The sequence below is a fragment of the Emys orbicularis genome, chromosome 2 (assembly GCF_028017835.1).
Source record: "Emys orbicularis isolate rEmyOrb1 chromosome 2, rEmyOrb1.hap1, whole genome shotgun sequence".
Taxonomy (NCBI): Eukaryota; Metazoa; Chordata; order Testudines; family Emydidae; genus Emys; species Emys orbicularis.
The window spans coordinates 218,117,185-218,130,474 of NC_088684.1; the positions used below are offsets into that span (position 1 = coordinate 218,117,185).

General features: G+C 44.2%; 1 protein-coding gene across 2 annotated transcripts in view; it reads right to left on the reverse strand.

Annotated features, from left to right (window-relative positions):
* Positions 1-6,672, reverse strand: part of SH3BP5 (SH3 domain binding protein 5) — a 57,683-nt gene extending 51,011 nt beyond the window's left edge. The window contains exons 1-2 of one of the 2 annotated variants that reach the window (XM_065397832.1): positions 6,631-6,672; positions 3,256-3,318 (exon numbers count right to left, since the gene is read on the reverse strand). Coding sequence is in view for 1 of the 2 variants with exons in the window: in XM_065397829.1 (XP_065253901.1) it covers positions 3,256-3,318; positions 6,264-6,341 (141 nt within the window). In the remaining variant the exon portion in view is untranslated. Of the gene's footprint in view, positions 1-3,255; positions 3,319-6,263; positions 6,343-6,630 lie in introns of those variants that run through there. The other variant, XM_065397829.1, reaches the window with a different exon arrangement.
* Between the last annotated feature and the right edge of the window lie 6,618 nt (positions 6,673-13,290).

Genomic DNA, 13,290 nt, shown 5'->3' on the forward strand with positions numbered 1-13,290 from the left:
TTTTCTGCGTATATGAAGTCGTACACTGTTGCACATTTTAGGTCAAAACCACTCTATTTCCACAAGAGCTGATTTTACAAGATACAGAACGGTGCAGATCTTATCAGTCAGAGCATCAGGACCATGCGGCTGTTTCAGTGACCTGGGAGCAATATTCATAAATCAACACTCAATGTAATAACGGCAGGTTAGTGACAAGAGTGAGTTTCTTTGGGTCTCCACCCCCCCATCCCCCAAAAACAGCTCAGGAAAGGGCAAGCATTCCCAAGTACAGCAGTAGCTGTGGATAAACCTGTTGCCCCTTCGGAAACTGCAAGTATATTTAAGTATGCCCCTTCTTTTGGCTGATAGTCTGGGAAAGGTCACAGCTGCAAGGGTTGAATCCTGGAGGAAACATGCAAGACTCCAGCTAGTAAGGAGAACAAACTAAGGCTCCAAACCTGCAGTGAGATCTGCTTGCACAGACCCCTGCATTTGTGCTGAGACCCATTGTTTTCAATGGAGATAAGGGTCTATGTTCACTTCCACTGAAGTTGTTAGGGTAGTAGCTGGCAAATTTGAAAAGTGAAAGGAGGACTAGGATAAATATAATTCCACTGTCTGTTTAAGCTGAAACATTCTGTCATCTTTCTCTTGTCATCTAAATATTTAACCAGGTCATTTCTACAACAGCAGCAGAAACTGCTGTCCCAGACTAGGAAGAGGCAGCAACAGATACGTTTTGAATGGGTGTCTTCTCTCACTCAGGTAACAAACAAAAGCTCCAAATGCCGTTCAGTTGAACATAATGTTCTCAGGTTTTCACCCTCTTTTGAAGGATCCTTGAAGTAGAATGACACACTCAAATTTAGGACTGAGATCATCTCTTCCCCAGAGAGAACAGGAGTACTTGTGGCACCTTAGAGACTATGCACATAAAATGTTAGCAATTACTTGCTTGTGACAGTCAACTGTCGCAAGTTTAAACAGGTCAAGAAAAATGAAAATTCTGGGATCAAAGATTATTTGATTGCCTAATCTTACATTGAGGCCAGTTTAAGTAATAAGGAGAAACTTTCACAGACACACAATGTCAATAAGAATTCCGTCAAACACTGCTTGCAGTAAGCATTACAAACATACCTTAGTGAGTGTCTACTCAAGGCAGAGGCAGGAAGCCTATGACAATTGTTTTCTTTGATGTTTAAAATTGAATATTTCTTATAATAAATAAGGGGAAGGGGCAGAAATTGTGTTAACCCTTTTGTCAAAATGTATCTCTTATTTAATTCCAATGGTGCCAGTAGACCAGGGATGAATGTAAACTTTAGAGTTCAGCAAGTTTTCTACAAGCATAGTTCAACCAGACTAAGGGCAGGTCTTCACTACAGGGGGGGGGTCGATTTAAGATACGCAAATTCAGCTACGCGAATAGCGTAGCTGAATTCAACGTATCGCAGCCGACTTACCCCGCTGTAAGGACGGCGGCAAAATCGACCTCCGCGGCTTCCCGTCGACGGCGCTTACTCCCACCTCTGCTGGTGGAGTAAGAGCGTCGATTCGGGGATCGATTGTCGCCTCCCGACGAGACGCAATAATTCGATCCCCGAGAGGTCGATTTCTACCCCCCGATTCAGGCGGGTAGTGTAGACCTAGCCTAAGTACAGTAGCAACAAGTTTCTAGGCTGTGAATACACTTAAGCACATGAATAACTTAGCCAGGTGAGTAGTCCCACTGAAGTCAGTGGGACTATCACATGTATAAGCGTTTACAGGTTGTGGTTCAATACTACTATTCCACCTCTGGTATAATATGCTGTCGACACAGGGTACCACAGGTCTAATGAAATTCAAACCACCATTCATAGTGATGTCATTCAATTTCAGTACCTCAGCATGAAATAAGGAGATTGCAAAAATTCGCTAACAGCCAGTACTACTCAAGACCATTTCATTGGTGGCTGTTGAGATGAACTGACTATTATATATTGGATTAAAAGCTTACTTGGGAAATTTAAAATCAAGCTGTAGAGCTACTTAAAAGTATATTTCAACTGCAGAATTATTAATTCTGCATGTCCTACCGGTAGCTCTCTGTACCACTGATAATTATATTCACCAATACATTCTTCATGATTTACAGACTTATTAGCCACAGACAGAAAATGAAAGCCTGAAAAGTGTAAGATAGTTGTGCAGACAGAGGAAAAAAGCATAAGTGTTTGAGGTGAAAGGACCACTTATTTACTATAGAACTTTGCAAGTCTACTCAACACTGAATGTACATTTCACTGTAATCTTGTATTTTAAAATTCAAATAATAATGACATACAACTAGGGGTACCCATACAGTGCTCTGGACACCTATCCCATAAATTAAGAAGTCACAACAGAAAGCAAAAGATATACCCCAAAATATATTTGTCTCAGCCCACACCTTTTAAGGGCTAAAAGAGACAATTCTGAGGCAGTCCCTTTTTTTTAAATGTTACAATTTTTAATTTACAGGATAGGTACTTATAGTTGTATTTTTAAAATGTAATAATCATTTACAAAATTAAAGTGAAATGTAACATCCAGAATTAAACAGATTTACATAATATAGTGAAATATAATTAAGTGATCCTTTTGCATCACTTATTTTATGTTGATTTTCTTCCATCTGCACAGCCATCTTATGCTATTGCAGGCTTTCATTTTCATCAGTGGCTAATAAAGGAAAGTGGCAGGTAGTTTAGGTACAAAAATTAAGTTCTAGTTTTTAAAAGTTGTACAGAACCTAGTATAGGAATTTAAAAATCCATGAAGACATTTTATTTGGATTTAACACCTTTCTTTGCAATATTTGCCACCCAAACATAGAAACTTTCTCCCACTTGACAGCCAGAAAGTGAAGACATAAGTGAAATTGACTAGTGAAAAAAAAAAATGGAGAGACTTTCATTATGAAGGGCTAGCTAGTGGGTGTATTTTCACTGACTAAGATTAATGAAAAACAAAAAGTAAACTCTAGAAAACAGTGAAATTGAACATGGTTTAAAAATAATTTCAATCATCTAAATTAAGAAATTCTCTTTTTAAATGTTTTTTAATCTCACAGCATCCCTTTACAATTGACCCACTTCAGCTCAAACCCAGATATCTACTGTTTCAGAGTCATTCATCAGGTCCCTGGTGTCAAATTATCACAGAGAATTGGACAATCCCATTAAAATAAAGATGTTTCTCACAGAAGCCTGTTTACACAAAAGGACAGTATGAGAAGCAGCTCTGTACCTCAAGTTCGGTTTCTCTTCGATTGATGTCATCCGTGGATTGATTTAACTTTTCCAGTTCCCCCTAGAAAAGAGCAAAAACACAGGCATGCACTGAGTAATCAGACACCAACATGACGGAGAAGGAAAGGTTCTATTAAATGTCATCTGGCATCCCCCAAAGAAAGCACATTAGGGCTCTGGCTGGAATGTTAAATGAAAACAGAGATTTGAGACATTTGGAGGAACTCAGCCAGAGATTATGGGTCTATTATAGGAGTGGGTGGGTGAGATTCTGTGGTCTGCAATGTGCCTGAGGTCAGACTAGATTATCAGGATGGTCCCTTCTTGGCCTTAGAAGTCTGTGAGTTTACCACCTAGTCGCAGCATTCAGCTACTCAGGAAAGAGAAAAACAAGCTGAGAAACTTCACTTGTATTCTAGTTTTAATGAAGTACAGTTCTTGCTTTCGGTTATTCTTATTTAGTATTAATAAATATGACATACAATCTGTATCTTAAAAGAATGAGGCTAATGTCAGCTAGTTCCCAGTAAGACAGTTTTTAAGACAAGGCCATTTGTCTTCACAGTGGTAGGGAAGGAGGTATATACACAGACAAAGGCACAAAGACAAGGATTAGAACATAGTGTCAATACTGTAACAGAAACAGGCACATGCAAAGACAGTAAGTATAAAAAGGGACTCATCTCACAATACATTAGAAGCAGTTACACCAATACCCTCTTTCTGCAACAGAAGTATCAGAATTTGGCCCTCAATGTTGAATTGTACTAAAGGACCCACACCACGAATTGATCAACTATTGAGTGACTGTCCACCAAATTACATTAATTAATCTGGTCACAATGAAAAGATGTTAGAACTAACAATATAGCTTTGTTACCCACAGAAGTCAGATTTGATTTCGGACTTTAAAGACAATTGTTTTTATTTTTTCTAATAGCAGGTTTTAATACACATTTCAAATTACTGCTTCGTTATCTAGGTAAGAAGGTTTTGCCCTACAAATGTTAAAGCAACAGACATTTATTTAGCCAGATGACCAAAAAAAACAAAAACAACCCCCACCACAATTTCATTAACAGCACGCAATCAAACTCCCAGTGTTGATTAGATAAACAGAGCCATATTCCAAATAAAAAAGAACCCAAGGACAAAATTTCAGTCATTGGGAGCTCGTGCGCCTCAGTCTCTGAAAAATCAGGTCACTTAAACATTGCTGAAGTGTTTGCAAGATCAGACTTATCTTTAGGCACCCACATCTGAAAATGTTGCTACAAATCTGTACAGATCTGGCAAAGAGACACAGAAGACAAGAGTAATGACAGGTATAGGCCCGATCCAGCAAAGACTTCTACATGTGCTTAACTTTACACACAGCCACCACTAAGGGTACGTCTTCACTATCCGCCATATCAGCGGGTAGCAATCGATTTATCCGGGATCAATATATCGCGTCTAGTTAAGACGCGATATAGCGATCCCCGAATGCGCTCCCCGTCGACTCCGGAACTCCACCAGAGCGAGCGGCGGTAGCGCAGTCGACGGGGGAGCCGCGGCTGTCGATCCTGCGCCGTCTGGACCCCAGGTAATTCGATCCAAGATACTTCGACTTCAGCTACGCTATTCGCATAGCTGAAGTTGCGTATCTTGGATCGATCCCCCCACAGTGTAGACCAGCCCTCAGGGACTACTCAGGGCATAAAATTAAGCCTGGGTGTAGGTCTTTGCAGGATTAGGGCCATACTGATCTTTCCACCAAGCAATAGATCAGGGCATGAATTTGAGGGGAGGGGAGAAAGATGGGGAACTTTGTTCAAAAAAAAAGATTCAAGAGCATTTAAAAAAATCACAGGTAAAAAGAAAGTAACATTTTGTATTTCAAACCTGTGTTTTCCTTTTTAATAAAAATCCCACCATTATTATTATTAAGAGTTTTATCCTCTCCCTGTAGGTTTACAAAAACGGTTTTGCTTTTTTTTTTTTTTTTTTTTGTGATTAAAAAAAATCAAAGTCAGAATTTTAATTTAAAAGAAGGTAAGAGTCATGGCACAGAACATTTTAATGGAAAATATAATAATCTTAAACAACCAGCATGAACAGCTTAAATCATACTAATACTACTTCACAAATGCCCTTGCTCAGCTGCAGGCACCAAGCTAAGAGAGACCATGACCCCCTCCAACAACCTTATTTCAGGTCTCAGCTTCAAACATGTTTTGTTCCCCACCCCCAAGCCCAATCTTACTTAACAGCCAAGCCACAAATGATTCAGCTCTGGTCTTGTAACTATTGTACAGCGTTTTGAAAGACGCCCTGTACGAATGGTACTGAAGAAAATCACAGTTGCATTGTCTTGTCTGTGTGCAGACACACACACGCACCGCAGAAACCACTCTTCAGGTATTCTTGCAGCCTGTGCATAACATCACAGGAGGTTTCCCCTTGGGTTTTGAAAGGGGCCAGGTTGCTTTAAGTCCTGGAAGGTTCAGAAAAGCCCCCCCAGTGATGCTGCCTATCTGGGGGGGGGGGGGGGCTGGCTTGTCTCCAGCGCACACACTGGGCTGCTCAAAAGGGGGTCTTTTAAACCCCCTCTCCCGAAGGGGAGCAGGCAGGCACCCGGTGCTCCAGCAGCCTCTCCACCCATCCGCAGAAATACCCCAGTAGAAACCTAATGAGCTCAGCGGGCAGATGCACAGCGGCTGCACGCCCCATCGGGTGGGGGGCGGAGTAGCAAGAGGGTAACACGGAGGAGATCTATAGGAGACCTGCGCAGGGATGGGGAGCAAACGCAGTGACCCCCCCAAACCAGCATTCCCCTCCTCCGCTCTGCGATCGCAGCTCCGTGCAGGACCGTCCCACCCCAATGATGGGGCCCATGGCTCCGGGCGCAAAGACTAGGCATTGTCCGCCCAACGCGTGCGGGCTTGGGGCTGAGCCAGCCCCCGGGACCGGCTCCCCGGGTGCCGCCGCTCCGCAGCATCCCCGGGGCTCGCTCTCCTGCCTCACCTGGATCCTGGGGTCCACCTCCTCCTCCTCGGGGAAATCCCCCTCCTCGGGCCGGCTCCTCCGGCCCGCGGGCTCCATGGGGCTGGGCTCCCAAGCTCGGACCTGCCTCTGCAGCTGCCCGCGGGAAAGGGGCCCTGGGGAGGCGTCGGCGGCCGCGCGGAGGAAATCCGCCTCCCCACGCCCCCTGCCTGCCGCTAGCTCGCTGTCAGCCGGGCGCCGCCTCTCCCCCGCCCGCCGGCCTCGGCCCATCCCCCCGGCCGGGCTGCCAAATCAGCGGGCGAAAGCAGCCTCCCCACCCCCACGGTGACAAGCGCCGCCACCGTCCCCGCCCCCAGGAAAGCCCGGCCCCGCGTGCTCTTGACAGCACCTGGCAGCCGCCTGCTGCGTTCTCGCTTCTCCTTTGTGCGGCTGCGGAAGGGGGACAAGCGGCAGGGGCGCTCTGCAAAGCGCCGCGCTGTGCTGCTGGCTCGGCAGGCAGGCAGGGCTCCTATCGGGCCGCTGTCCTCGCCACGCTGGCCGGGCTCTGCACAGCGTCGATAAGAGCCAGCCCTTGGCAGGTGTTACCGAGAGGGAGGTACTGGGGATGAGCAGCCCCAGCAGGAGACAGGCCAAAAGAAGCAGTGCCTCATTCTCACCTGCCCCTGGCCTAAAGAGCAGCTGATGCCTTGTAGAAAACTCTGAAAGCCAATCTCCTGAGACCCACTGGTGCCCGTCTCGTTTGGCCCACGGGTTTTTTGGTTTTGTTTTTTAATTTAGGACACCCCGGTGAAAACGGGACCTTAATTGTTTCACAATGCCTCGCTTGCAAATAGACCTTTGTGACATCACAATCGGCGCCACGCAACTGCGCTACCGCCAACAACGCTTAGGGGGTTCAGGTGCAGGGCAGTGGCTAGCTCATCAGAGGGCATTTTTTTTCAGCAGTTTGCTGGTGAGGTTCCGCGGGTTGAAATGTTTTTGCAAAGCACTTTTAGAAGCCTTGAAAATTCAGTCCGAACGAGGTTTCTGGCGTGAGGCAGCTGAGCCAACAAATTTTGTATCTGGTGCATGCAGCAAAAAAATAAACGAACTCCACCCAAAAACAAACAAACAGTGATTGTTGTCATTGGGTCAGCAAAAAGGAACCTCGTCCTAGAACCCTTGGTTTTGTGTAAAAATAAGGCTACTGGCTAAGTGGCTAATGTAGCAAAAGCAAAGCATATGTAGCGCAGAGCTCTTTTTGATATTTGATTTAGCACTCCGTTAGTCCTGGGTTTATTACCGGATTAGCACCTCAACCCTAGTGAGAAGATAGTAGAGTTAACCCCTCTTCATAGAACAGGAACAACAATGGGAGGCTGCAGTACGATTCTGGCTCTTGTTCCTCTTACCTTTAGTTTTTGATAGTAGGAGAAGTAAAATCAAAGCTCCCACACCCATGTTTCCTTCTGTCCACACCAAGGAGATTAAAAACAAGGGAGATTCTTGGTCTCTGATTAGAGTTGCCAACTTTCTAATTGCAGAATAGGGAACACCGTTGCCCTGCCCTGAGCAGGGCCGGCTGCAAGCACCAGGCAACCAAGCACATGCTTGGGGCAGCACCTGGTAAGGGGCGGCCAATCTTGGGGTGGCGGGGAGGGGCGCTCCGGTGGCGCGGCGCTCGGCAGGGTGGGGGGCAGCACTTTTTTTTGCTGCTTGGGGCAGCAAAAAAGTTAGAGCCGGCCCTGGCCCCGAGGCCCTGACCCTTCTGCAAAGCCCCACCCCCATTCACTCCATCCCCCTCCCTCTCCCCCCACCTGCTCATTTTCACCAGCGTGGGGCTGGGGATGAGGGATTTGGAGTGCAGGAGGGGGCTTTGGGCTAGAGTGGAGGGTTCAGAGTATGAGAGTAGGCTCCTGGAGGGAGTTTGGGTGCAGGAGGGGGTTCTGAGCTGGGGCACAGGACAGGGTGCGGGCTCCAGGCAGCTCTGATCTCAGGCAGCTCCTGGAAAGTGGCAGCATGTCCCTCCAGCTCCTAAGCAGAGGGGAGGGCCAGGGGATTCTACACACGGCCCCAGGCTGCAGGCACCGCCCCTGCAGCTCACATGGGCTGGGAACCATGGCCAATGGGAGCTGTGGAGCCAGCACTCAGGGCAGCACCTGCAGGCAAGGGCAGCACGTGGAGCCTAGGAGCCGGAGGGACACGATGGCTGCTTCCCGGGAGCCACACAGAGCCTGCCTGCCCCGCTGGCACTACAGCCAACCAGACTTTTAGCAGCCCGGTCAGTTGTGCTGACAGAAGCTGCCAGGGTCCCTTTTTGACCAGGAGTTCCGGTCGAAAAGTGGGCACCTGGCAACTCTATCTCTGATCATATCTGGTACAGAAAAAGGTTTGTTGTGCCCTTTTCCATTTTTTGGAAGAGATTTTAAAAAACAGCCTCCTTTAGATGAGCAAGGAGGTTCTCTCTGGGGGACCACCCACCCTCTGGCTAGAAATATTAGCTCTTGATTTAACCCCTTTTTTCTGGAGGACTGAATTTAAAACCACCTGCAGTCATCCCTATCGATCAGAGATCTTTTTAGAAGCTTCCCCTTATCTCATTAGTTATTCTTTGAGCCAGATATCCTCCCTACCTTATTCCTTCTGGCCTTATAACTTAGGCCAGGTCTACACAACAGACCTATATTGGTAGAACTACATTGCTCAGGGGTGTGAAAAATCCACACTCCTGAGTGATGGAGCTATATTGACCTAGCTTCCCCCCATAGATAGTACTGTGTTGACAGGAGAGCTTCTCTCGCTGATATCGCTACTGCCTCTCTGGGAGGTGGATTAACTAACAAAAGCATAGTAGCATCTTCAGTAAAGTGCTGCAGTAGTGCAGCTGTGACCCTATCGCACTGTATGTGAAGACAGGCCCTTATTATTTTCAAGGCCTTCCTTCTGCTTGCTAATAAGGACCTTTTTTTTACACATGCATACCTTAAGTTTGGTTAAGGAAATATGTAACTAATTATTTAATTTCCTATTTGTCTTACAACCTGTAAGAGGGGACTGGACTCGATGACCTCTCGAGGTCCCTTCCAGTCCTAGAATCTAGAATCTATGAAAAAAGTCTTTTCAAAAATGAGTGGCCCTTTGTAAAAGTCACTTTCTTTGCAAGAGATTCACCACTCCTACAACTGAGGGCTGAGAAAGCTCCAGCTCCCATTCTCTGCTCTTCCAGCAAATCAAGGAAAGATAAAAAATAATATTCCTGAAATTTATAAGGTGAAAAAGTAGACAAATTACAAATAATGTTCGAGCCTTCTTTATACGACATAAAGCAGCAAAAAAAGGAGGGGCCAGGTGTAAACATTTTTTATTTTAAAATACCATACACCTTTGAAGTGACACCAACAGCCTAGAACAATGAGAAGGACAGGAGGTGCTGCATTAAAGCAGGAAGAGAACACAGCTACAAATCATAGCTGGACTGTTTGAGGCTGCTAAGACAGCTTAGCACCACAAAAGGCTGTGTCGGTATTTTTTTTTTTTTTTAAACTATTTTGTTAAAGAAAAACAGTTATGGCCTTATCCTAAGAAGGGCTGAGCACCCATAACTCCTACTGAAGCAAATTAAGGAAATCTACAGATAAAAACCCCACAGATTTTAGGACATCTGTGTCAGATATCCTTCATGACAATCATCAAGCTCTCTCATTCCCATGGCAACCTGGCTCCCTGTGAAGCCATGCTGGCCCACTGTCTCAAAGCCCAGAGCAGAAACAGAGAGTTAATGCTGACAAGCCCAGAATTCCCACTACCATTTTCCCATGGGTTTTCTGGAAACTGTTGCTATGTAACATGGATCTTCCTCAGCTTTGCCATCCCCACCCACAACTCACATAGCTCCGATCACTTAGATTTCCTATGTAAGGGCAGGCTTCTACAGGGTTGAGGATGGAGGGGAAAAAAAATCACTGCTTAGGCTTCATTCTCCTCTCATGGACAGATTTTAGGCCATTTGAGTGAGCTCTCTGCTCCTGTCATCCCTACCAAAGCTGCCCATGGAACAGAATCCTAAACAGAATACAAAGAAAAAAATACAATGGGAAAGATAAATCAATAACAAGCATAATTTAGTAACAAAGGGGCAACTTAAGTATGTAGTGCCTGTGACGGGTTGGACCCCCTGGGAGATCACCTGGTGTACTGGGACACCCCTGAGGCAGACTATTCTGCCAGCCAGGGCTACCTTTTACCTGGCCTTGCTGGGCTAGGCTCCCCAGCCTTTTCCAGCCCAGCACACAGGCAGGGCCACACCCAGCTGCAGAGAGAGACAGAAATCCGCTCTGAGGAGGCTCAGCTTAAGGGGCTTGCCCCAGCACCCAGATGTCCACCTCCCCCCTTTGGAGTACAAACCCAAAATTATAGGAAATTCGCCTCTTCCCTCAGTGTGGAGGAGGATATGCACAACTTCTTGCCCTCCCACCCCCGTTAGAAATCACAAACTGGGTTATATTGTAAAGCAGAAATAAATTTATTAACTATAACAGGTGTATTAAGTAGTTAAAGCGGTAGCAGACAGAACAAGGCAGATTACTACGAAAATAAAACAGAGCACACAAACTAAGCTTAATACATGTAACCAGTTTCTTTAGTGTAAGTTCTCACCCTAAATGTGGTTCTAATCATCTTCTTCACAGGCCAGATGCCCTTCCAGCCTGGGTCCAGTTCTTTCCCCCAGGACCTTTTCAGCTTGGAAAAGAGGAGACTGAGGGGGGATATGATAGAGGTATATAAAATCATGAGTGATGTAGAGAAAGTAAATAAGGAAAAGTTATTTACTTGTTCCCATAATACAAGAACTAGGAACCACCAAATGAAATTAATGGGCAGCAGGTTTAAAACAAATAAAAGGAAGTTGTTCTTCACACAGCGCACAGTCAACTTGTGGAACTCCTTGCCTGAGGAGGTTGTGAAGGCTAGGACTATAACAGCGTTTAAAAGAGAACTGGATAAATTCATGGAGGTTATGTCCATTAATGGCTATTAGCCAGGATGGGTACGGAATGGTGTCCCTAGCCTCTGTTTATCAGAGGGTGGAGATGGATGGCAGGAGAGAGATCACTTGATCATTGCCTGTTGGGTTCACTCCCTCTGGGGCACCTGGCATTGGCCACTGTCGGTAGACAGGATACTGGGCTAGATGGACCTTTGGTCTGACCCAGTACGGCCATTCTTATGTTCGTCCTGACCACCCCTCCATCACGATATGGGGGGTGGGGGGCATGGCCAGGACAATTTTGAGTGACTGGCATTGCAACCTGTGCATGGAGTCGCAGCACCAGTCATAGTCTTTTTGGTCTTTTCTCCCCATTGAACAGTGCTCATTGGTTAATCCAAGCCTGCCTGAAACAGTTTATTGTGTTTCACTGATGACTTGGGCTTAATTTTTGGCTTTTTCATTCAAATTGAGTGATTGTTGTAGTGTTGTACATATAGCGATGGTGTATTTTGTACAGATTTTGCAGGTGGTAAATTACATATTTAAAAAAAAAAAATCTACGCTCACAGTGATATCTTTGTTCATGCTTCTTCTGAGAGCTTAATTCAACCAAAGTACTTGAGAAATGAAATTAGCATACAAAACAAAGATGCATCACAGCCCTTGAATGTATATAGACACTGGTATTATACAGGCATTTTCTGGACTGATTAATGAATATTTGGTTACTAAAGACCCATTTGCAGTTGATGGAAAACTTTGGAAAAACAGAATTCTATAATCTGAATTGTCTCTAAATCAATGTTTCTCTTCCTGAAGGACAATTTGCATGAAAATAATATCCTTGTCTTGAAAAATGCTATGGCTCCTGCTGATTATTCACATCAGCCCAAAGCATTTTCAAACAATATATATTAAATGTTTTATAATATTCAAATAGTATTACAATTCAGTTTTAAAATAAAACTCTTACCATTGAACCAAATACTGGAAAGACAAACAGTACAATTTCTAAGAAAAATAGACATTTGAGAAACTAGAATTTGGACCTACAAGTTCTTAAATACACAAATATGTGGGGATAAAATCCTCTAGATAAACCTGTGGAGCAAAAGTCGTCCCCAAGCAGTAACTCAATTGACTTTTGTGCACCAAATATGGATTTGGCCCACAGAATTGCCCTTGTAAAACAAACATGATCCCTTTCTTTTAAACTGCAGTGGAGTTGTTGCTCTATTAACTAATTTTCAAAGCACTTATACTTTTGGAAGCCAGGAAGGTATATAATATGATATAGAGAAGTATATTTTAAACACAAAGCAGGATCTTGCCCATAATCATAGGCATGAAGATGATGGAGTATTTGAAATTCCTTGGAAGCTTATATATGACATTAAACACATTTTTTTTTAAAGTAGTCAAATTCCTATAGTACTCCTGGTTTATGTATGTTCATAATAATTATACTGTGTGTGCTACACTTCAGGAAGCTTTGAGTTCTCTAGATTACTTTTATTTATAAACACAATCTAGGAAATGTCACACCCATATGAACATACAGATAAGTGGCCCCCTCCACCCCCAGAAAAAAAAAACCATATACACATTCATTGGTGGGAATGAGCATTTATTCTAGGGACAGATCATCCCAGGATTTCCGCACCTCCGCTGCATTTTAATTAGAGTTAAAAAAAAAAAAAAGAGTGAGTGAGATAAGAGAATAAATATTACCCCAAAAATCCCCTTTGTTTCACTTCTGTTTAACAAGCACCATTTAAGGGTGATTAAAAACATAACCACCTGGGCTTTACAGAGCTACAATGTAAATAGGCTGATTTAAAGAGATATCATGCTATTTTCTAGCACTAAAGTTCAAGAAGTTTAATATTCTTTATTTAAAAAGAAAACAATTAGCATTACTAGCCAAATTGTTTACTGGGCTGACTTTAACTGTGTCTTACATTTTTATGCATCTTTTAGACTGAACCAGAAATAACATACATTGGATCATTGTTTATATCACTCTTCCAGGGGACCATTTTTCAACCTTTTTTTTTTTTTAAAATATAAGAGATTTTT